Source organism: Xenopus laevis, chromosome 8L (assembly GCF_017654675.1).
Source record: "Xenopus laevis strain J_2021 chromosome 8L, Xenopus_laevis_v10.1, whole genome shotgun sequence".
In the NCBI taxonomy this organism is placed as follows: domain Eukaryota; kingdom Metazoa; phylum Chordata; class Amphibia; order Anura; family Pipidae; genus Xenopus; species Xenopus laevis.
In genome coordinates this window covers 34,207,322-34,231,079 of record NC_054385.1, presented here as the reverse complement: position 1 = coordinate 34,231,079, position 23,758 = coordinate 34,207,322, and the positions used below count along the sequence as shown (strand labels likewise).

At 39.0% G+C, this 23,758-nt stretch overlaps 1 protein-coding gene across 4 annotated transcripts in view; it reads right to left on the bottom strand.

Annotated features, from left to right (window-relative positions):
* Positions 1-15,235: 15,235 nt before the first annotated feature.
* The window catches only part of LOC108698311 (ectodysplasin-A), an 87,159-nt gene continuing 78,636 nt past the window's right edge, over positions 15,236-23,758 (bottom strand). Inside the window, exons 6-8 of one of the 4 annotated variants that reach the window (XM_018229707.2) lie at positions 23,394-23,445; positions 16,850-16,965; positions 15,236-16,224 (exon numbers count right to left, since the gene is read on the bottom strand). In XM_018229707.2, the coding sequence (XP_018085196.1) occupies positions 15,973-16,224; positions 16,850-16,965; positions 23,394-23,445 (420 nt within the window). In that variant the 3' untranslated portion in view covers positions 15,236-15,972. Of the gene's footprint in view, positions 16,225-16,843; positions 16,975-23,393; positions 23,446-23,758 lie in introns of all 4 variants that reach the window. The other 3 variants (XM_018229705.2, XM_018229706.2, XM_018229704.2) reach the window with 3 other exon arrangements.

The window sequence follows — 23,758 nt, the reverse complement described above, 5'->3', positions numbered from 1 at the left end:
CTCCAACTCGGTTACAAGCACAAGCAGGCTCCCCAGTCCTTAACATGATAGCAATGACTAAGTTGAAGAACATTTTCCTCCTCAAGATTTGTGATTTTAAGTGACTGCTGATTCTTGTCCCACCTTCTCAGTATGTCCAGCTGTAGCATTTAGAGAGAAAATTGAGCTTACTGTGTTCCCACTGGAGGTGAACATCAACCCACCCCCTTTCCCATTGCTTGATGAAAAGCACAAGAGCACGTCTCTCATGGTATTCAGAGTGGTGTATATGGTCACATAGACCCTTCTTTCAATTTTCTATTCCAGCTAGTCTGGATTTTCTCCTGAAGAGTTTGTCCTAAGAGTTGAAGCATTTCTAAAAGTTCAAGGCTCAGCCCTTTCGGGTTCTTTCAGAAGAAGATTGCGAAACTACTGGATGTGCGGGTTTTCTTTAAAGGGGTAAAAACACATGCCACCTCTTTTTAGAGCTCTACTTGCTCCTCTGGCTTCAGAAGGTTCTATTTGAAGCCACCTTGTTAGTTCTGTCTTGGAAGGTGGCTGTAACAACAAGACAGTTCCAGAACATATACTTTTCTTTGCTGTGTTCTGTATCGGTTTTTTCACAAGGATAAGGCTGTCTGTGTTAAGGACAGGTCTCATTTTCTTCCAGAATCAGTCAAAGAGGCCTCTTAATTTTTGGGATCCTGTGATTTACATTGAGCATAAAAGGTTTTTCTGAAGTCTGCTAGTCCTGACTTCTGGTCCTCGCAAAAAAGGGGGCATCTAAGGATTCCATTGATAGATGGATTTGTTCTGCCATTTTGGAAGCTTATAAGGTGTAAACATGTTTAACATTGAATGTGTCTGCTTATTCTACTAAAGCCTAGGGATATGTGGGCATTTTTCCTCTGTGGAGCAGCTGTGAAGTGACTTGGTCTTTTGTTCCTTGTTTTACTCTTTTCTGCTTTTTTATATTCTGGCATCTCAGGAGGCATGCTTTGGCAGAAAGGTGCTACAGGCGGTTGTGCCCTAAGCTGCTTTAGCACCTTCTGCCCTCCCATTTTAGGTTAGATCCAGGCTTGTTCCCTGTGTCCTGTAGAGATCTCACTCCTCTCAATCAACAAGCAGTTAGGTTTCATTTTGTTAAGATTTTGAAAGTTTGTCTTTTTTTCAAACTATGAAATCACTATGTTGATTTTCTAAGAAAAGTTAACCGAGCCTCTCCAGGGAACAATTTGCTGAATATAACAGATAGTAAAAAAAAACAAAACAAAAGGTGGGCAGCCTGTGAGTGCTTAGTAACACCCCGTTTGGCAGAGATTACAGCCTCCAAATGTTATCTTGTAGCCAGCCGTCTTTCTGTTCTCTCTGTAGGAGTTTTTCCCACGCTTCTAGGTCAGAAATATCCTTTGATTGTTTTGGATATGCTGCATGTTTGCAATGTACCCACAGATATTCAATAATATTCAAGTTTGGGACCATAAAGGCCATTCCAAAACCTCAATTTTTCATTTATTGAAGTTGCCCATAGTTGATGGCAATGTTCCTTGATTTGTTTTCTTTTGCTTGCCTGTGCAAACATTGTTTGCGCATACTTTTAAAAACCACATGTTCAGAGCAGTGGCTGTGTCAGAATAAGGACACAAGTATGGATTTTCACAGAAAATACTGTGTGCACTAGAATCAAAATGTGCATATTCAATCTCTGTCCAAATATTCAGTCTCTGCCCAGCCTCTATCCAACTATCCAGCCTCTGTTCAAACTCTATCCAACTATCCAGCCTCTGCCCATCCTCTATCCAGCTTTTCATCCTCTGCCCAGCCTTTATCCAACTATCCAGCCTCTGTTCAGCCTATATCCAAATATCCAGCCTCTGTCCAAATTCACTATTCAGCCTCTGTCCAAACTCTTTCCAACTATCCATCCTCTGACCAGCCTCTATCCAACTATTCATCCTCTGCCCAGCCTCTATCCAGCTATTCGTCCTCTGCCCAGCCTTTATCCAACTATCCAGGCTCTGTTCAGCCTATATCCAACTATCCAGACTCTGTCCAAACTCTATCCAACTATCCAGCCTCTGTCCAAACTCTATTCATCTTCTGCCCAGCCTCTATCCAGCTATTCATCCTCTGCCCAGCCTTTATCCAACCTCTGTTCATCCTCTATCCAACTATCCATCCTCTGTCCAACCTCTATCCAACTATCCATCCGGTATCTGCCCAACCTTTGTGAAGCGTCCAGTATTTGTACTTTGTAGAGTTATAATATTTACCTTGCCCCTGGTTGTTTCACCACCCCAAAGTATAAAAGATCACCCTCTTTCACCATGATTAAGAACTGACAAGGTAATCATCTCTTCAAATGCTTAATTTTTTTCTCCAAATATTTGGTGATAATAGTTTTAGGGTCATATTTACCAAAAGATGAAATAGAACCTGCCACAGACCGCCAGGGGAAATTTTAGGGGCATATTTATCAGAGGAATCTCACTTTTACCCTGAAAAAGTCCCTAAGAATCTCTTACAATAGTGTTGGAATCTAGTAGCTCTAATTTCACTCTGATAAATATGCCCCATAGAGTCTAATATTTGTTTTGTCACTCCACAAGCTTTGTTCCAAAACACCTTTGGCTTAAAGAAACAAACCCTTTATAAAAAAAAAAAATACCCCTACCCCCCTACCCTACATAAACCCCCTCCCTCCTCCCCCCAGCCTAGCTGCCCCCAGGCAAATGCCCCTAACGCTTTACTTACCCCTCCGTGCAGATTCTGTCCAGCGCAGTTTACGGGCGCCATCTTCAGCTGTTTCAGTAATCTTCGGAATGAGACCGGCGATTCGGCAACTTTTGTGAGTTTCTGCACATGCACAGTTGTAGTGAAACAGAAAATTGCTCCAACTGCGCATGCGCCCCTCCGCCAATCTCATTCTGGAGATTATCCAAGATTAGGATGGCACCATTGAACTCCACTGGACAGAATCTGCACGGAGGGGGTAAGTAAAGAGTTAGGGGCATTTGCCTGGGGTAGCAGCTAGGCTGGAGGGAGGGGGGGGGGTCTATGTAGGGTAGTTTTTTTTTAATAAGGGTTTGTTTCTCCTTTAAAGGGATTCTGTCATGATTTTTATGGTAAACTTTCTGTTTCTAAATTACACTGTTTACACTTCTAATAATTCACTCTACTATATAAAATTTCTTTCCAAACCCAAGTGTATTTTTTTTAAGTTGTAATATTGGTGTGTAGGTGCCACCTCAGGTCATTTTGTCTGGTCATGTGCTTTCAGAAAGAGCCAGTGTTGCACTATGGAACTGCTTTCTGACAGGTTATTGTTTCTCTTACTCAATGTAACTGAACGGGATTGCAGAGGGACCTGGATTTTACTATTGAGTGCTGTTCTTAGATCTACCAGGGAGCCGTTATCTTGTGTTAGGGAGTTGTTATCTGGTTACCTTCCCATTGTTCTGTTATTAGGCTGCTGGGGGGGACATCGCTCAAATCTGCAGTAGAGTGAAGTTTATCAGAGCACAAGTTTCATGACTGGGGGCTCCTGGGAAATTGACCCATGTCAGATTTCAAAATTAAATATATAAAAATCAGTTTGCTCTTTTGAAAAATGGATTTCAGTGCAGAAGTCTGCTGGAGCAGCACTATTAACTGATGCATTTGAAAAAAAAACAAACAAAAAACTTTTTCCCATGAAAATATAAGTATTGTGCTGCATAGGCCAGAATTTATTTTAGGATAACTCATGCCATCATGTGAACCAGTGTACAACTATGCAAATGCCAGTTACACCATCCTTCAGGTTCTGTGCTACAACATGGGCTTTAGCTTTGCATACCTGAGTAGTTCTAGGGGTCTTGGTCTTTCAAGTCTTGTCTTGGCATCAACATGACAACCATCCTCTTAAAACCTTTTTTCCTTCTTTGTAAGGGCCATCTATCTTTTCCTTCCAGTCTTGGTAAGGCTACTTAAAGGAACCCATGGCCGTTAAGTGGAAGATTAACACTCTGTCATACTGCAAGGGTCGGAAAATGCATTAAGCTCTGGCATTGACGACATCTGACTTTGATTAAGACCTAATGATTAGAATAAGTACTTACAAAAACAAAAAATGGAGCAACTGGAAGGGAGCCCAGACATTTACACCACGTTTTAGGTTCTCCAATCTGTTGAATTCAGCAAATTAATAGTAACTGTACATTAAAAAATGCAAAGATACAGCAGAGGTTGCGGTAAGTTCTATTCATGAGTAATTAGTGACGAGTAATTAGACCAGGGGTGACCAAACATTTGTTGGCCGAGTTAATTTCCCTTCTGGGGTGTATCCAGTATAAACTAATTTCATTTAAACCATCCATTACCTTAATCAATTTGGTTGTTTTTCTGTGAAATTTTTCAAACAAACCTTGTTTTTTTTAACTTCTAACAATCCAAGTGGGACCAAAAAATAAATCACTATCCAGTTGTAGTAAGCGTGTTGCCAAGATCCCTCCTTCAGTAGCAGAATATCTATACTGGTAGAAAGTGTAATAATTAATAACAGGCTTATAAACTGTATAATCAAAGCTGGTAACAATCTACAAGTTAAAACTGGATAGACAACCAAACGAATGAACTGGTAACTCCAGTGCCAAGTTTGATTTGAGCAATAACATATGGGACCTGTTATCCAGAATGCTCGGGACCTGGATTTTATTTCAGATAAGGTATCTTTCCGTAATTTGCATTGAACCCAATAGGCTGGTTTTGCTTCCAATAAGGATTAATTATATCTTAGTTCCAATTAATTACAAGGTACTGTTTTATTGTTACAGAAAAAAAGGAAATCATTAAAAAAAAAAGTATATATTTGATTGAAATGGAGTCTATGGGAGATGGCCTTCCCGTAACTTGGAGCTTTCTGGATAACAGGTTACTGGATAACGGATCCCATACCTGTATGTGCATGCAATGAAATGAATACTAGTGGGAAAGAAGCTGATAAAGAAAAGTTTTATTTGCAAGTAAAATACAGTACATTTTTATAAAAATACATCCTAGTTTATATACATTATATATATAATATATACAAAAGGCTGACTGATGATTTACAAAAAAGGCATTCTGTGCAGCCCAATGCAAAGCTGGCACAACTCAGTGGTTGGAAATGCTCCCAATTCTGTTTATTAAGCAATAGTGGGCACCTGGAGAGGCCATCACATGGTGGGGAGCTTGACTTCAAATGGACCAGTTCAGCTTCCTCCTCCCTGAAATCCTTTATACAAGTATAAACATGCTGCACAGCGAGTGAATTAGGATGAATGCACGCAGGGGAAATTAATTTACTACAATGCGGATAAGAATACCTATATTTTTACAATACACAAAAGCCATGAATATCTTGTAAATCATATCATTATAAATGGTGAGTATGGATGTCATCTGTTATAAACGGTGAGTAGTGATGTCATTTCTGTCACAAGACTCACTGAAACGTGTGTATTATAATAAATAAAGTACCCCCTGTTGCAAAATATGAGGATATTAGAAGTTACCTCGGAGTTCCACAACCTGTATAAAAACACTCGGATATACCATAGAGCAGACCCCAATATAGGGACCCCCTTGCCCCTACGCCACTGCATTTATATTAGTCATACACCAAACAAATGCAATATTTATAGAAGTGACACAGTCAAACAAAAAAAGAAGAGTACATTAACTGTCATCATTGGCCTCTCATAGTGAACCAGTTCTCCTTGAACAGTGAGAGGGCAACTATGAAAGTGGCACATACTCTTCATACTCATGTATGGCCTCCCAGTGTTCTCTCTGTTCTCTCTTTGTATATAGTTTATTTGTATGGGGGGGGCGTTTGAGAACCTTACTCACAGTGTAACGTTAAGAAAGTCAAACCATATATCGACAGAGTTGAATTCTAGCATATATTGTAAAGAAAATTGTAGTGTGCACCAAATACACTATTTTGGATTCACCCGAACCCCCGAATCCTTTGGGAAAGATTCGGCTGAATACTGAATATGCAAATTAGGGCAAATTAGGGGTGAGAAGGGGAAAAAATTTACACTTCCTTGTTTTGTGACAAAAAGTCACACGATTTCCCTTCCCGCCCCTCATTTGCATATGCAAATTAGGATTCGGATTTGGTTCGGCCAGGCAGAAGGATTCGGCCGAATCCTGATGAATAAGGCTGAATCTCGAACTGAATCCTGGATTCGGTGCATCCCTAGAAAATTGTCCGGGAAATCAAGTGCCACAAAGAGGAGAGAGAGAGAGAGCAGGTATTGTGGGAAACATGCAAATGAATGACTTCAGTTCAAGTTGCAGTAATGATTACAAACACCATTCAGTCAAAAAAAATATTGTAAAAACCTAATAAGGTATTGTGAGAAGCTAGAGAGATCAGGAAATTATGCTGCTGCAGTCTGGCTACTAAAATAGGTGCATGGAATTATGGTGGGCAACATAACCCAGCTCACTAGTGTAGCAAGATGTTGGATCTTAGGGCTCTGCTTTCAATGAAGCAAGAGCTGAAACAGAAGAAAATGCACTGTTGATGAAGGAATTTGGTGTGCCGCATTATAATAGAGAAGAGATGGGTCAAGTAGAATGGCAGCTACACATTCACTTGCCTGTTTAAGGAGATAATTGCTTAAAGGAAACATAAAACCTTGGGAAACAAATGTGAAATTCCTTAGAGTGCTCTACTGAGCACTTTTGCAATTTACACAAATTATTCAGGAAACAGGTACGAGATTCGTTATCCAGAAAGCTCAGAATTTCAGAAAGGCTGTCTCCCATAAACTCTTATTTTAATCAAATAATTCAAGTTGTTAAAAAATGATTTCCTTTTTCTCTGTAATACTAAAACAGTACCTTGTACTCGATCCCAACTAAGATATAATCAATCCTTATTAGATGGAAAACAACCCAGGGTTTATTTAAGGTACTATTTTTTTTAATAGACGAGGTATGGAGATCCAAATTACAGAAATAATCCTTATCCAGAAAACCCAGGTCCTAAACATTCAGAATAACAGGTCCCATACCTGTAAACACTTTTTACACAACTGAATGTGAAACAGAGCCTGCTGTTTATTTTAGCTAAACTGGACACTGTAAGTAAAGAAAGGAATGCTCTGCTGCTCTGCACAAAAAGTGAGGCGAGTGATGCAGAGAAGAGTCATCTGACGTTTCTCTGGTCAAGTGTAATCAGAGCAAGATGAAAAGACCTTTGTTTTACCCCATAATTTAACTACTGGGTTTTCATACTGCCTGTTTCTGGTTGGCTGAAATGAACAGCAGGTAGCGCTGTAGTTTAACAATAATTAAATGACCAATGCAAAAACGGCTAATATATTGAAAACTACAAAAATATTTGAACTGCAAAAGTGCTCAGAAAAGCAGTTTTACATTAATACGGTTCAGTGGTTTACATTTCCTTAACTGTTGGATACTTGATTACCACTCCTTTATTGGATGCATATACTGTGTCAAGATATCCCTACCACTAAATAGTGTACCAACTTCAGTTGCTAGCATGATTGAGGCTCACTTGAGTAACTATGCTCCAGAGAGAATGCAATCACCAGCAATAGTCGCTCCCAGTGGCCCGTATGCCATTAGATAAAAACCAAGTAGTAGGTGTAAAGCGTCATGTATGCCATTGGCCCTCAAAACTTTATCACAGCATTCCTCGAGTACCACAGTGTGCTCTGGAAACCCAGTGGATTTTACAAGTATAGCGACTTTTAATGTACAAATGTTACGTTTAAAGGAACAGTAACACCAACGAATGAATGTGTTTTAAAGGAATGACAATATAATGTACTGCTGCCCTGCACTGGTAAAACTGGTGTGTTTGCTTCAGAAATACTACTATTATTTTTATAAACATGCTGCTGTGTAGCCATGGGGGCAGCCATTCAAGCACAGGATACACAGTAGATAACAGATAAGTTCTGAAGAATCCTATTGTATACCATAGAGCTTATCTGTTATCTGCTGTAAGGTGCCTTTTCTCCTTTTTCAGCTGTGAATGGCTGCCCCCATGGCGTCACAGCAGCTTGATTATATAAACTATAGCAGGCTTTCTGAAGCAAGCACACTAGTTTAGCAGTGCAGCACAACAGTACATTATATGTTCATTACTTTAAGACACTTTCCTATTTTGGTGTTACAGTTCCTTTAAGGCCCTGGATTATAGGAAGATATGAATAAATTCTCTATTCACTTACAGTGATGTGAATTCCATTTGACGTCAGTCGGTGGATATGTCACCTTGTTGGCATGCCGGCAGCGGAAAGAAGAATGCACTATTCTTTGCCTGACCTAGTGGAATGCATGGTATGAAATTAATTTAGCAAGGAAAGGTTGACACAATGGAATATCCAATGGCTGGCTTGCATTGAGTTATAGCTTTCACTTGGGAATGAAATTCATTAGAGCAGATCAGTCTCGCCAATCAATCCCAAGCACATATGTCACTGGTTCTTGTTCAGGCATAGAGAGAGAGAGGGGTTAAGGATCCCCTTCACTTGCAGTAAGCCCAGACCCACTAGGTTTGTTTTAATGCAGAACCACTAATGAACAGAGCAGCATATTTTGTTGATCAGTGCAGAACCGGTATGTGGGTTTGAGATGAAATACACCCAGTGTACCGTGGGTCGGTGACACAACAGGGAAACATTCCAAGCTCACACAGTGGGTTTCGGTGGAACTGTAATCTGGCACTGCTATGATGCTTGGATTGTTGCGTTTTCTTAAATGGCCATAAATGGAAACACACTATTTTATGAGTGTGGTTTTAGTTTTCGTTACGCTTTCCTTAAATAGACACTAAAGTATGTGGATATAACTTGTTGTGTGCACAGGAGATTCCTGCTCTGCAGATTTATTTATAGGGGTAGATTTGGTGCAGTCTCAGGCATTCCCCCCAGGCACACAAGCCCTGTGCAATACCTTTATATATGCGTAGGTGCTATTGCTGCCCTTAGCAGTGTTTCTGGGCTCTATAGCAATTACAGTACAGCGGGAAGGGACTATTAACTTCTAGTTTTTTCTACTGCTAAATAATTAACATTTTAAAAAATGTTTCCTTTTTGCCTGTAATAATAAAACAGCTGCTTGTACTTGATCCAAACTAAGATATATTTAATCCTTATTGGAAGCAAAACCAGCCTATTAGGGTTATTTAATGTTTACATTCTGTTTTAATGTTTAAATTACCCTTTCTGCATATTAAGATTGAAATTCTGGAAAGATTCCTTCTCTGCAAAATTCCAGCTCCAGAGAATTTTGGATAAAAGGTTCCATACCTATATAAATATATACAACAATGTTTGGAGGCCAGGTAACACTGAGCGGCAGATTTATCAAAATGGGAGAACAGAATTCACCCACTTTCTAATCATTCCTATGGGATTTTTAGAAGAGTATTTATCAATAGGTGAAATGTAGAGTTCCCCATGGAATTGTACTTTTGCTAAGGTCATTGTTTTGGGCAAGGCTGGGTGCAGACTATGATGAACACAAATATAAACTTCAAAAGGGCTAAAAGAAAGTGTAACCGCTCCAAACAAAATGTATGTAAAATTGCTCCTGATCACTTTTGCAATTGACATGGGGAGTAACTACAGAGAAAGCAGACCTGAGACTGCAGGGGGGCCCAGGAAGTATAGGGGACCCCATGGAGTCCTAATAAATTAACAATTTCAACATATCATGGTTAAATAGGGCAACCTCTAGGGTTAATTTGCTGTGGGACTCAGTAACATCTAGTTAGGCTACTGCAATTGACATTTTGTTTTCAATATATGAGACGTTTTTCTACTGAAAAATAGAATGAATTTGAAACCGCGCCACCGGCTGTTCTCTGCAGCTGAATGGGCACAGTCAGAAAAGTTAGTGAGAGGAGGAAAGTCTTGTGACGTTTGCTAAAAAAAACAAAAACCCATGAAGTTAGTGAGCAAAAAAAACTCATTGACATTTCTCTGCTCAAGACCTGCCTTTTTCCCCACCACAATGTACAACAGGTGGCGCTGTTATTTACCATTCAATGTATTATTGTAGAAACTGCTAATATCTTGGAAACCAGGAAACAAGTAATGCAAATTGCATACGGGCTCAGAAGAGCAATTTTGCATTCATTTGCCTGGAGGGTCTAGATTGCTTTCAGTTCAAGCAAACGGTGTGTATAATGTATGTGTACTTGTATGTTTAATGCATGAATGCAGATGGGCTCATATATGAATGGCGGGGATTTACAAGGCTGGAACTTGATATGATACAGAAGCTGTGAGACATGAAGATTTGTATGTGTGACAGAGTGAAGGGGAATATAATAACCCTCCCCCCACAGACTAATGTTTAATATTTCCATAAATCTGCTGCACACTTGGAATTCTATTTCCAAATTAACGTTCATACATATTCCCATCCCGCCAAGTGAAGAGGAGAAGGGAAGAGAAGGATTTGTTTTTGGCTCTAGTCGCCTGGAATCCCTGTTGTTTCCAATGAAGGCACAGCCTGTTCATGCTTTGCATCACTTGCCCTCCTGCTAATTACTTTATGTGTTTTACACAATATTTAAGTGTGCTGATCTCATAAAGCCATAGAAATGACAAGGGATGTATGAACAACCGCTGTGCAGCTGCCTCACTGCAAATCCCTGGATCGCAGAGGGAATGCTGGGAGCAGTTCAGTAACAGCTGGGGAGGCCTGACACGGAATGGGCTTCAGTTTTTGGGTGGGGCAGTAACATCTGTTCTCTTTTGTTTAGTATTAATGTACACTAAGGTCTCCATTACTAGTGCTTTAAAAACGTGGGACATAGTTCTCCCATGAATTGGGCCAATAATTAGATGAGAGGAAGATGTTGCTGGTGATAAATAGGGGCGTATTGAGAAAAGGTTACTATACTCCGTGCAAGCGACACCAGGGAAAAGGCAGGGCAAGAGCAAAGAGTCTAACCGAAGCTTTGGTTTCCCTTTAAACTGTGATGGTTTAAACATATACAGAGGATGCAAAGTGCAAAAAAAAGAAACAGGTGTAAGCGGTCATGGTTTTCACACTAAAGATGCACCAAATCCAGGATTTGGCCTTTTTTCAGCACGATTCAGTTGAATCCAAGTGCCTGTCTAAACCGAACCCTTGAAATCATATGACTTTTCATAACAAGAACAGGGAAATTGTGTTTTTTTTTTCTGCACATGCAGTTCTTTCCAATCCTTTTGGAACTCAGGGACCAGTACTCACAGGTTCAAATGCCATGCCAAATTGCGATGCACCCAATCCACTATTTTGGGATTTGGCCAAATCCTGAATCTTTTATTAAGGATTTTTGCATATAAGGGTCAAATTTAGCCAAATCCTTCATGAAAGATTCAAGATTTGCCCGAATCCCAAAATAGTGAATAACTGAAGGAAGGATAAATGGAGAAATGTACTGGGACTGCTGCCATCTACCAGGATGCTTAACATGAAACAAGGGTGGACATTTCAGCAAGACAATGATCCCAAACACACAGCCAAGGAAACTCTCAATTGGTTTCAGAGAAATTAAATAAAGCTGCTAGAATGGCCCAGTCAATCACCCCAACTTGAATCCAATAGAAAATCTATGGAAAGAACTGAAGATCAGACTTCATAGAAGAGGCCCACAGAACCCTCAAGATTTGAAGACAGTTTGTGTGGAAGAATGGGCCAAAATCACACCTGAGAAATGCCTGCGACTAGTTTCTCCATACAGGAGCCATCTTGAAGCTGTCATTATCAACAAAGGCTTTTCTACTAAGTATTAAATCCATTTTAGTAAGCGTGTTCAATACTTATTCCCCCTGTCATTGGGGAAATCCATTTCTCAAAAGAGCAAACAGATTTTTTTATATTCAATTTTGAAATCTGACATGGGGCTTGACATTTGTCAATTTCCCAGCTGCCCCAGGTCATGTGACTTGTGCCTGCACTTTAGGAGAGAAATGCTTTTTGGCAGGCTGCTGTTTTTCCTTCTCAATGTAACTGAATGTGTCTCAGTAAGACATGGGTTTTTACTATTGAGTGCTGTTCTTAGATCTACCAGGCAGCTGTTATCTGGTTACCTTCCCATTGTTCTTTTGTTTGGCTGCTGGGGGGAAAAAGGGTGGGGGGTGATATCACTCCAACTTGCAGTACAGCAGTAAAGAATGATTGAAATTTATTAGAGCACAAGTCACATGACTTGGGGCAGCTGGGAAATTGACAATATGTCTAGTCCCATGTCAGATTTCAAAACTGAATATAAAAAAAATCTGTTTGCTCTTTTGAGAAATGGATTTCAGTTTAGAATTCTGCTGGAGCAGCACTATTAACTCATTTTTGGAAGAAAAAAAAATTTCCCCATGACAGTATCCCTTTATTTATCTTTATGTGTGTAGATTACTTGGGTTGTTACCGACATCTGGTGGAAATTTCACGTCAGTTGCCCCATTAGAAATATATTTAGAGAAAACTGTTGACATGTTCAATACTTATTTTCCCTGCTGTATGTCATACAGAAATTGTGACTATGTCTAGTAAACAAATGCTACTTTCTCATTAGTTGACATAGGTTTCTAGACCCACGGCAAACTGTGCTCCTTCTATTACATTACCCCAAACTTATTGAATAGAAATGTGTTAGTAAAAGGGAGGGACTAATGTGTGATTATGAGAAGGGTCTGTCTTTCAATCAGAGGGGAAGCCAGCTTTAAAACTTTGGTCCCAAAACTACCCCATAGACCTTCCCACAGCATTTTTCATTAACGTAAAAAAAAAAAAAGTCTCCATAACGTGCCCCATGTGCTCTTAAATTCGCTTTCTGGCATCTTTACTGAAGGCTAAAATTCACTTGAATAGGAATAGTACTAAAGACAGTTTTAAAAGGACAAAAACATCATCCTAATATAAAACATATTACCAGTTTTAAGAACAGAACGCTTCAGTCCTATGAGAATCTGGTGGCGACACTTTAAAATGTTAAACTAAAGATGGTCACAAGCACAAAAAAATATCTTTCAATGGAGCCCATATTTGCAAACATTTCCTATCATTAAATATAAAAAAAAAAATTAGAAATTGCCTTTGCTTTGTCATTCTTCACCTGTCTTGCTCACTAGAAATTTGTGTTGGGGATGTGGCTTATATATAATGTGGCAGACATTTCCCAATCACCGCAAAGAAAAAACAAAAAAAAAACAAGCCATGGTCCTATAAGCCACTGATCAGCTGGTATAGCCGAGGCAGCTATGGAACATCTACTTGGAAGACGTTTCATTCCCATCTATATCCATAGCAGGAAAATTAGCTAACGTGTATCATATGGGTCTGTTGTGGATAACAAAGCACAATAAAATAAGTAGATTAGCCAAAATGTATATTATGTTACATGAAGTTCACATAAAAAGTAACTTGTGGATAGTTTCAAAGAACCCTGTTTTCTATTAGGAGGCCCATCTCAGTTTTGCAGGGGGGATTCAAGCAACCTCTAGATTACTGCTTTCTACTAAAATGGCAGATTGGTTTAATAGTAAAGATTTTTTTTAATGATTAATCTTTCAGCAACCAGAAAGCAAGTTTCCATGCTGGACAGAGAAATCCTTCTCCTTAAATTAAGATAGATACCTTTAATTATAATCTACTAGATTATAGAAATAAACTACTATGTTATAACGAGGGCTGTCATTCAAGCTTCTGTAGAGCTATTTATTTTCTTGCTCGGGGGTGTTTACATCCCTTTAAGATATACATGATAGATCTGGAAGGGGGTCATATCTTAGAACCATTGATGCAGTAAAACAGCCCTATCCATTTATATAGCCACTTGTCTTGAAACTGAAAGGAACCCTCCTTCTGTACAGGCACAAATCACTAGAATTTTATGGATTTTACCCAAAACAAACATTACCGGTCATAAACAGATCTTATCACTCACTGACGCACGAGTCTTGCTGTTAGTGCACCCCCTATTTCATGTTGAGAGATATAAGAAGTAACCTTGCCTGACCTGTAAACACAGAAAGGTATACAGAAATCAAACTGAGATTTAGCAACCTATAGCAACTGTGATTTATTAAAACAAAAGCCGTGGGGCTGTTTAGTGTCGACCTCTGTCCGTTGTAAAAACTCTTGTGGAAAAGCCCATGCCTGTACCACATTAAAAGAACATTTAGAGAAATATGGGAAATCATACTTACAAACTTGGGCATAGCTAGCAAGAGGATCTCTATAGAATGTTGTATGAAACAGGCGTCACAATTAGTGGAACTTGGCACGAAAAGGCACCTCTTTCTTCTAACCATCCATACAGGTTTGTCATTGGTTAAACACGTATGAAAACTTAATGAAATTCACTGGTGACCAGTTTTTTATTCTTATACACACAACATAAAGTTAGTGGCCTAAAGTCTTAAACTGACCATACACGTGCAGATGGGCCCCTTAGGACCGAGTCACAACTTATCGCCACAACAGCTATCTATTAGACAGGTTTAAACATCCTGGGTGTGTGGGGATCTCTCTCGATAGCCTGCAATGGCCTCCATTGAATGCAATCACTGGCTGGATCGAATCAGCCTAATATGGCTGATAGGTGGGCACACAGGCAAATATCAGACGTTGCCAAATGAGTGGCTCTTCATGTTTATGGCCACCCTTTATGTTTTGCACTTGAGATCTTGTTTAAAAGGGGTTGTTCACCTTGAAATTAACTTTTAGTATGATGTAGAGAGTGATATTCGGAGACAATTTTCAATTGGTTTTCATTTTTTATTACTTGTGGTTTCTGAGTTATCTTTTTATTCGGCAGCTCTCCAGTTTGTAACTTATGCCATCTGGTTGCTAGATTCCAAATTCCCCTAGCAACCACGCATTGATTTGAATAAGAGACTGGAATATAAACGTGAGAGGACCTGAATAGAAAGAGGAGTAATAAAAAGTAGCAGTAACAATACATTTGTAGCCTTGCATAGCATTTGTTTTTCAGATGGGGTCAGTGACCCCCATTTGAAAGCTGGAAAGAGTCAGAAGAAGTAGGCAAATAATTCAAAAACTATAAAAAAGAAAAAATGATGGCCAATTGAAAAGCTGCTTATAATTAGCCATTCTATAACATACTAAACGTTAGCTTAAAGGTGAACCACCCCATGCCCAGTATTATGGCTTCCAACATCTTGGTTTGGCTAAGCCAAAACCATAAATACTGGGAGGTACAATGTTTTTCTGCACACATTACTTTTTTTTAATAGAACTTCTCTTAATGACATATTTCGGTAAAATTTGTTTTACAGTTACTCGCAGCAAAAAGAAAATGCTCAGTTACGTGATGCAATAACTTGGCCAAGGACAAATACTTTATAAAACTGAAATAAATATTTAAAAAAAAAAAAGATAAATTTAGGTATTTTAAATGCACACTAACTGCGTCTTTAACAAAGGCATTTTTACTATCATAGCTCTGATATCTGCACTGTTAAATCTGAAATATTTTTTCCTTTCAGGACTGCAGAATACTAAAGCTGAATACAGTGAGTAATGATCTTTTTTTAGTGTATATATGAAACATGAACGGAAGGGGGTGACACAATCAAGTGGGTTTGTTTTGTATCTCAACGACTATCCGAGGAGTTCACCGGCTTTTTTACGTTTCATTTGTGGCAGCCAACTAGTGCAAGAAATATCACAAAGTCTATAAGAACACTGGAAGAAAGGATCTGTTTTCAGGGCAGAATTTTTGCTGCTGCCTCTTCCAAAGGATTTGGGAATCACAGTGTAGCAAAACCAGAACAGAAATCGTCACATTCTTCTCCATCAGGTTTATCCCAAGGGCCGGATTTCCTTATACGCTCCCATATTTGTTTCACGTGGCATAAGGACCGAAAGGCCGAATTCCCCAGGTGTTTTTGGTGTTTGAAGAATGGAAAAATCTTTGGGCAGCGACCTTGTGCGGTCAGGAATAGGTTCATGGCTGCCCTGCCAGCCTTATGATCCAGGTGCCTCTCCCAAACGGATGGCTCCAAAGAAAGTTGTATGTTTGCTCATATTAATAGATATATCGGAGTGGACCATCTTTACTGCAATCTTTTGCTTGGCCTTTAAGAGACAGACACCGGCAGTGTAGCAGGTATTGAAGTTAGTCTTTCCAGGCTCAATGCTGCGCGTGCACTGGAGAAAGGGCTTCTCGTCCACTACCACCTCGTAACTTGCTAAATCTGTGAAGTTTATATAGTAAACCTGTCAAAGAGGAATAAGAATCACCCTGTTAGTACAGCCACATGTTTGCTGGTAAAAGGAGAGGGGATGTCTATGTAGACTCCCTTTGATTGGGAAGTGTTCCTCACATAAATCAAGATGGCACAGAATTTAAAGGGGCAATAAAAAAAGGTTTCAATAGAAAAAAAGTTTCAATAAAAAAAGGTTTCATTTTGCCCAAAAGCAAGCAGTTTACATATTATAGGGCAGTGCTTATTCCTGTTGCCTGTTTGCCTTTGGCAAAGCAAAGATAACCACAACAATCTACTTCCACTGCATAATGCATGGCAGAGAATAAGGTTGCCGACATTTAATGGGCCCCTTCTCTTGTTCTTTGCTCAGGGTGAATTTGTGCATTTGTGGTAGCAGATCATGGCACAGGCATTAGAGGTAATTTTTGCACAAATTCCTGCCCGTGCTGTTAATGGGAATTGCCCATCAGTACCCCGTGGTGTTTTTTGTTCAGAGGATTACATATAAACAGAGCAGAATGCAAGACACTGAGTAAAACATGCACACATAACCAGTTACCTTGCATGTAGGTGCCTGCTAACAATGTATAAAGATGGAAAATAGGAGCTAGGTCCAAGACCGTACTCACTTCTACCTGACTATAGATGAGGTAGGTACCATCCACCAACACCTCCAGTTCACCGCTTCGGGTGTGCAGCTTAAACACCCTGTGGTTCATGGCAATGCGAGACCAGTCATGGAGGATTCCACCTGAAAGATCTCAGTGTGAGAGAATGGTAGTCACTCAGTACATGTTATCAAAACCCAGCGCAAGTAGCAACATGAGAGCACAACATGCAAATATACAGTTTGGCTTCAAAGGATTAAGCATCGGAGGGAAATAAAATGCAATTTTATAATACTGCTATGTATGCAAAAAAAGTACAGTAATAATTAATTTTAACAGCTATATTTTATAAGAAAAGTATCAAGTTATATTTCATAAGAAGTATGGAGGAAATATGGCTGCTGCTATAAACATACACACATGCCTACACTGACATTATCCGTATTAGCTTTAACTAACTGTGAGTGTTTGCTCCATTTTGATCAATCACTTCAATATAAAAGTGGCTTGGCATGGACTTGCCAAAACTTGGTTTTAGATTTAAAGGGATGTTCCTCTTTAATACTGATTTTTAGTGTAATTTAGACTGCACTATGCACTATTCAAGGTCAACTTGCAATCTGTCTTCATATCAAATTGTATTGTTTTTTTAAATAATATTTGTATTTATACATTTTTGTGCTGCAAATTTCAACCAACGGCTATCCGGTAGTAGTAACCAGGTAGCAGTTTGCAAACACTAGGAGAGGGCCAGAAAAGAAAGTTAAGCAATTAAAAATAACCTTCACAGCTCATGTTTTTTTTTGGCTGTCAGGAGCAGTGACCCAAACAACCACGTAACATTAATTTTCACTTGCAGGCTCCAAATAGACAAAAGACCAATAGAATAGGCTTCTTATGCTAGGTCCATCTAGAACAAAGTGAAAACCGATATAAAGGTGAACCTGCCATTTAACAAGCTACACAAGTGTCACAGAGAAAATCCACCCAAATTCATGAGCTCAATTATTTTCATAGAGGGAAACTATTAACGAAGTGTTTCTAACTTCAAGCGTCTTTAGATAAGACACCAACATTTTCAATTCTTATTATAAATCATAATTTATAGTATGTACCCTATAAAAGCACAAAATGACCAAGTTGAAGTCCAGGGAGTTACCAAAAAGGAGAAAATGGCTAATATCCAATTCAGAAAAGACCAAACCAGCCCCTCTGTTTTCTCAGCGCTGGTAAATAATGGTACATGAGGCCCTCTGTTAGGCACAACTAGAAAAGATACTAACAGGCCTAGGGCGCAGGATTTTAGGGGGGCGGCATGCTGCCCAACCACACCCACATTGGTTCAAAAACACTGGGGATGTGCTGGAGATACAATCATTTTTATACATTTCCCATGCGCAAATCCCCATTGCTCCAGTCCAGATGATGAAAATTTGCATGAATAAAGGGCAGGGGACAGGGGCGATGAACGGCAGTGGGACTAGGATGTAAATTCGGCCCTGGATACTAAGGTCAGAGTGAGGTTTAGCGACTGTGCCAAGCTGCACTTATACTGGGACACAAAGGGTTTATGTACTTTTTACAAAACCTTTTCTGTGCAAGTCAGGATGCTGGGAGATAAACTTAATAATCAGTGTAATAGTTCTGCCCTGACAATGCATTGCATAAATCTCCACTGAACACATCCTTCCTACCTGAGACTGAAAGGGAGGATATTTGTTTGGACAAGAGTTAAAATATATCTGCAAGCATATGAAAATATAACAAGCAGGTTGCAACAACAAACACATATTTCCCATACAAAAATTTTACTGGATAAAAATAACTATGTCAATTCAGATGAATGTTTTTTTTTAGTTAAGGTCACCCAACATCTAAGAGCCCAGATCTCAACCCAAATGATTGCAGACTTGCTCATCATTAATTGCAAAAGTGTTAACATGAAGTTTGTTGTAATTTACATGTTGATGTAACCTAGCATGTACTGTATGTGTGCCCTTGGTTTGTGTGTGAGCACAGTGTCTCATTTGAGCCAAAACAACACACTTAAAATGGTGTTATAAAGTGTTTAAATATATGATTTATTGAAAAGGCTTTATTTTAAGAGGTGTTTTAGATTGCACTGTTTTGTGTTGTATACTGTTAGAGACCCACAATGTTCAGGAGTACAGCTTCCATTAAAAATAAATATTTACTTGGGGTATTTTGCGGAGTAAAAATTTACACTAAATCTCCTGTTTTTTAGCTGCAATATAATGAATTTTGTAACAGCAGCACTACATGCTGGTCAGATTCTCTGACTGTGCCATCTGAGAGAGATATGATTAAAAGGAAAAGAGAAGTGTTCTGAATTTGCTCTGCTCAGAAGAGAGATAGGAAAGGTCTTCTGAGGTTGCTGATATTTTTTGAGCAGAGCAACATCAAAACAGTTGCCCGTTTCCCTTCTGAACAGTTTTCTCCCCAGCCGTACAGTTACAGGAAGTAATCAGCAAGTGGCACTCTTGTTATGAAATTCATTATAGTGGCAGCTATTAAAAGCTTAAAAAGCTCTGAAACAAAATGTAAAATGCTAAATTGTTACACAATTCATTATATTGCAGCTAAAAAACAGCTTTGAAAAGGAGAAACAATAAGGGGCAGATTCACTAAGGGTCGAATTTCGAAGTTAAAAATACTTCGAAATTCGACCCTCGAATTGAAATCCTTCGACTTCGAATATCGAAGTCGAAGGATTTAGCGCTAATCCTGCGATCGATCGATCGAAGGATTTTTCGTTCGAATCGAACGATTCGAACGATTTTAATGCAGGATGCTGCCACTTTAAAAAGTTATCTGTCTAAACTGGAAAACTGGGCTGCAAACTGGAAAATGAGGTTCAATGTTGATAAATGCAAGGTTATGCACTTTGGCAAAAATAATATAAATGCAAGTTATACACTAAATGGCAATGTGTTGGGAGTTTCCTTAAATGAAAAGGATCTAGGGGTCTTTGTAGATAACACGTTGTCTAATTCTGGGCAGTGTCATTCTGTGGCTACTAAAGCAAATAAAGTTCTGTCTTGCATAAAAAAGGGCATTAACTCAAGGGATGAAAACATAATTATGCCTCTTTATAGGTCCCTGGTAAGGCCTCATCTGGAGTATGCAGTTCAGTTTTGGACTCCAGTCCTTAAGAGGGATATAAATGAGCTGGAGAGAGTGCAGAGACGTGCAACTAAATTGGTTAGAGGGACGGAAGACTTAAATTATGAGGGTAGACTGTCAAGGTTGGGGTTGTTTTCTCTGGAAAAAAGGCGCTTGCGAGGGGACATGATTACACTTTACAAGTACATTAGAGGACATTATAGACAAATGGCAGGGGACCTTTTTACCCATAAAGTGGATCACCGTACCAGAGGCCACCCCTTTAGACTAGAAGAAAAGAACTTTCATTTGAAGCAACGTAGAGGGTTCTTCACAGTCAGGACAGTGAGGTTGTGGAATGCACTGCCGGGTGATGTTGTGATGGCTGATTCAGTTAATGCCTTTAAGAATGGCTTGGATGATTTTTTGGACAGACATAATATTAAAGGCTATTGTGATACTAAACTCTATAGTTAATATAGGTATGGGTATATAGAATTTTAATTAAAAGTAGGGAGGGGTGTGTGTATGGATGCTGGGTTTTCATTTGGAGGGGTTGAACTTGATGGACTTTGTCTTTTTTCAACCCAATTTAACTATGTAACTATGTAACGATCGAAGGAAAATCCTTCGATCAAAAAAAGATTAGCAAACCTATGGGGACCTTCCCCATAGGCTAACATTGACTTCGGTAGGTTTTACCTGCCGAAGTAGGGGGTCGAAGTTTTTTTTAAAGGGCAAGTACTTCGACTATCGAATGGTCGAATAGTCGAACGATTTTTCGTTCGATTCGTTCGAATTCGAACGAATTTAACCAATTCGATGGTCGAAGTACCAAAAAAATACTTCGAAATTCGAAGTATTTTTCATTCGAATCCTTCACTCGAGCTTAGTGAATCAGCCCCTAAGTGTTAATTTTTACTCCGCAAAATACCCCGAGCAAATATTTATTTATTTTTCATTATAGTGGCAGCTATTAAAAGCTTAAAAAGCTCTGAAACAAAATGTAAAATGCTAAATTGCTTAGAAAAAACTTCCTGAGCAATTTTACATTCATTCTAATGGTTTACATGTCCTTTAAAGCCCATCTATGTAATCAGAGAACAAACTTTCTCTAATATTAGCCTAAGGAGACATTGATCCATTTCTTGACCCACAAGGCTCCTTATCTCCTACAAAAGGCCTATTGGCAATCTAAATGATCTGGTCGCAAACAAATGAACTAGTAATGCTACTTGTAAAGTTTATTATACCCCAATTTCCTGCAATCAGGGAAAGTAATATGGGGGTACAATTTTACCAGGACCTGACATTCCAGTTAAGTACTTCATTTTTATCTGATTTCTAATGGCAAATCTGTATTCTTTTGCTTTTTACATGCATAGGGGATCCTGGTACATCTGACTGGCAAGCAAGAAAAACACAAAGCCTGATGGGGATACATGGAATTCTCTCCCACGGTCTGTCTGGCTTTCTCCCAACCTTTCTGCTTTCAAAAGATCTCTTAAAACACACTTCTTTAGAGAAGCCTACCTTCACTCTGCTTAACTACCACATGCAATACCACATACAGTACCATAACTCTCACCCACTCAATTCTGATCTTGCCCACTACCACACCTTGTGTCTTATTCCCTTCCCTTTAGATTGTAAGCTCCTTTGCACATTGCCTTCCTCACCTTTTGTACCGGTATTGGTTGTGATGTAACTCCATATGTTCTATGTATGTAATTAATGTGATTTAGTTGCATAAACACATTTACTTTACAGCGCTGCGAAATATGCTGGCGCTATATAAATAAATAATAATAATAATACAAGGAACAAATTAAAAGGCTCACGAGACATATGGAAAGTTTATATGCAGCATTACAGGATGTTGAAGCCTGTGATAGATTTAATGGTGGGAGCAGGAGAGGTAACGAAACAGGCAGTGGCATAACTAGATGTTACATGGCCCCAGAGCAAAAAAAATTTGCGGGGCACCCAAACTCTGCAGAGGTTATCCTGTTTTACCAATATATATTAAAATAACTTATTAATTAGGGCCTCATGGGGACCTTATACCTCAACAGGGTCTGTTTCCTTTGTAGTTATATCCCTGGAAACAGGGCATACAAATGGCAGTACTGTTATAACTGTATGAAAAACAGTCTTATTACAGGGCATGGGCTTAAAATAAACATTCTAGTTCTTGAAAACCATTTCTAACATTTATTAGGGTATTGTATGCAGAAAATGGCTTATAGGGATACAGTCATGAGAATCAAAAGTGTTAACATTTGCCAAAACAATACTTACAATATTTTAAAGGTTTGAAAAAAAAAAAACTTCTAGCAAAATGGTGTAGGATTCATTTACAAATGCAAGTGCAAAATGCTTGAATGGATGCTTGAATGTCGCCCGCTGACATTCACAAAGTATTTAAAAGATGGGAAGTAGTATTAAAGTAGTATTAAAGATGGGAAATGCACACCCTAGTAAGTAAATGAGGCCCTAATCTGATAAAATCAGCTCATTGAACGATCCCAATCCATTGTGGCCCTGCAACTTCTTCATGTTATTCCCATGATGAAGACCTTTTTTGGTTGGGCATTTTATATTATGTAACTATTTAATAAAAATGTTTCTATATTTTATTTTGAAGCGTGCAATCACTTTTTGTTTATTTGTTTTTCGCACCAGAGCATTGTATTACAAATTTGCATGAATGCGTTTTATGAGAAATTGTGTGTGTGGATGGAGTTAATGCTAACTTGGAACTGGCTGTAATTTCAGGATTGGATTATAAGGTTATAAATGACTAACAAATTGGATTCTAATGTTATTATTCACATTGGACGTACTAGTTACACATCTACACCATGCATTGTAACTTATGAAAGAATCATGAAGGCGGGCACCCATGTCAGGGAATTGCACGAAAATTGGCCCTACTTCAAAAATAATGCATTCTGGATAAAAAAAAAACCCAAGCAATTTGTGCACATGTTTTGCAGATGAGCCCTTGCGTGTGCAATAACACAGACAGGCAGTGCGCCTCTGAAAAACTGCTTTTTCTAGCACATCAAAATGTATATATAGATCACATGGCAGATCCAAATAGTCAGCTTCTTTAAAAGGAAACTGCCCATACTATGACCCCAAAGCTGAATTACAACACCCATCAATTTAAAGTCAACCATATATATTTTGGATGACCCTGCCATAAACCCATATGAAATGCTGCCATGGATATTGGTTTCCTAGGCCTGTACTAGTAGTTTGCTTTGCTTTGCTGTATTATGACAACGAACAGAAGTATTTAGAAAAGCACTGGGACGGAAGGACTCTGGACTAGAACATCAGGAGCCATGGCTCTGCCAATAGCTTTTATCAATAGCTTTATCTATGTCCCCCACCAAGACAAAAACATACATAAGAATACAGAGGTGCTATGGATCCTTACCATTTTTAACTTGTATTGCGGAACCTTGCCCTTGCAGATGCACAACAGCTGGCTGGAAAAAGAAAAACAAAAAATACGTTAAAGATATTACAGAATGCAGAAAATAAAAGTTGTGGTATTTTTGCCTAAAGAGTGGGTCAACTGGAGGCCCGCAGGGCATTGCAATTCTCAAACAGTCATAGTGGTACAGGCATTTTATTCTTGACACAGGAAAAAAGCTAAATGTAATAAACGTGTCAGGCTGCAAACAAGAAACAAATGGCCTGACACAGAAGCGTAGGTTAAAAAACTCCAAGTTTAAACTTACAAGGATCCTAATTCTAAACTGATCCAGATACAGGAAAGTGAAAAACCTAATCAAGGCC